Genomic DNA, 1,448 nt, shown 5'->3' with positions numbered 1-1,448 from the left:
TTCAATATTTTCCATCCAATGGCATACACGTTGCAGATATTGACATCCAAGTTTATATGCCATCATGCTGCCCATTTATCTGGCTTGGGTAGCGCCTTCTGAGGACGTCTCGGGACTTGACTATGACCTAAGTAATCTGGTGCCATCTATAAATGTTCCCACCTCACTGCACACACCACTTTCTAAATCCCTATAACATATTTACCATGCTAATTCTTATAAACTGTGTAACCCCCCCTTGCTGTGTTTCTCTTCCTTCACAGGCACCTTAAGTATTTCTGAGCACGATCGACGTATCGAACACCTCATGGCAGCTTTCAACCTCACTCTCTCTGAACCTTCACCATTTATCCTAATAGGCATCCCTGGCCTGGAAGCTGCCCATCTCTGGATTTCCATCCCTTTCTTTACATTCTACATTATTGGCCTGTTTGCCTACAACAAACAGAAGCATGAAATTTCCAAAGAGCAGACCCTGCACAAGCCGATGTACCTGCTGCTCTGCATGCTGGCACTCACAGACATCGGCATGTCTACCTCCCTCGTGCCGATGGCACTGTGTATATTTTGGTTCAATTTGAAAGGCATTACTGTGAGTGGCTGCCTCACCCAGATGTTCTTCATTCACACAGTTTCAGTTATGCAGTCAGCTGTCCTCGTGACAATGGCCTTCGGTCGTTATGTTGCCATATGTAACCCTCTGAGATATGCCACCATCCTCACCAATGCACGAATAGCTAAGCTAGGGCTAGTGGGTTTGATAAGAGCTGTTCTCTTCATTCTGCCCCTGCCCCTGCTCCTGAGCAGGCAGCCATTCTGTGCCAACCGCATTATCCCCCATACGTACTGCGAGCATATGGCTGTGGCAAAAATGTCGTGTGGGGACATCACAGTCAACAGGACGTATGGCTTGGTGATAGCAATTGTAGTCAACGGGTCAGACCTGGCACTCATTGCCCTGTCCTATGTTCTGATCATCACAGCCATCCTCAGAATCTCCTCCAAGAAAGCCCACCAGAAAGCCCTTAACACCTGCACATCCCACATCTGTGTGATGCTGATGTCTTACACTCCCTCCCTCTTCTCCTACCTGACACAGAGGTTTGGTCAAGGAATTGCTTCCCATGTACATGTCACCTTCGCTAACTTCTATCTCCTTGTCCCCCCCATGCTCAACCCTATCATTTATGGTGTCAAATCGAAAGAGCTTCGTGATAAAGTGAGCAAATACACCTGCAGAAGGTGATCACCAGAGGCCACTGACTTTAACACTGTGCAACAAGAGGGGGAAAGGATATCTCCTCATTAATCAAGGGTGCTCTGTCCCAGTCAACATTGTGGAAGTTTAGAATCTGAGAAGCTCCTCACACCTAATGTCTTATCTCTGCATCACCAAGTTCCCTCTCTCTGACCATCACCTGATCTCTTTCAGTGTCACCCATCAGTCC

At 47.4% G+C, this 1,448-nt stretch overlaps 1 protein-coding gene across 1 annotated transcript; it reads left to right on the top strand.

The window, feature by feature from the left end:
* Positions 1 to 307: 307 nt before the first annotated feature.
* LOC135980406 (olfactory receptor 52N2-like) lies at positions 308 to 1,246 on the top strand. Its single transcript, XM_065580410.1, has one exon. It carries the CDS (start codon positions 308 to 310, stop codon positions 1,244 to 1,246), a length of 939 nt encoding a protein of 312 aa, XP_065436482.1.
* The last annotated feature ends 202 nt before the right edge of the window (positions 1,247 to 1,448 follow it).

Source organism: Chrysemys picta, unplaced genomic scaffold (assembly GCF_011386835.1).
Source record: "Chrysemys picta bellii isolate R12L10 unplaced genomic scaffold, ASM1138683v2 scaf3111, whole genome shotgun sequence".
NCBI classification, from domain to species: Eukaryota; Metazoa; Chordata; order Testudines; family Emydidae; genus Chrysemys; species Chrysemys picta.
This window is presented reverse-complemented; position numbering and strand designations above follow the sequence as displayed.

What these genes read in the sequence shown, in the direction of transcription:
- LOC135980406 (XM_065580410.1), top strand. Translation starts at nt 308, where the DNA reads ATGGCAGCTTTCAACCTCACTCTCTCTGAACCTTCACCATTTATCCTA.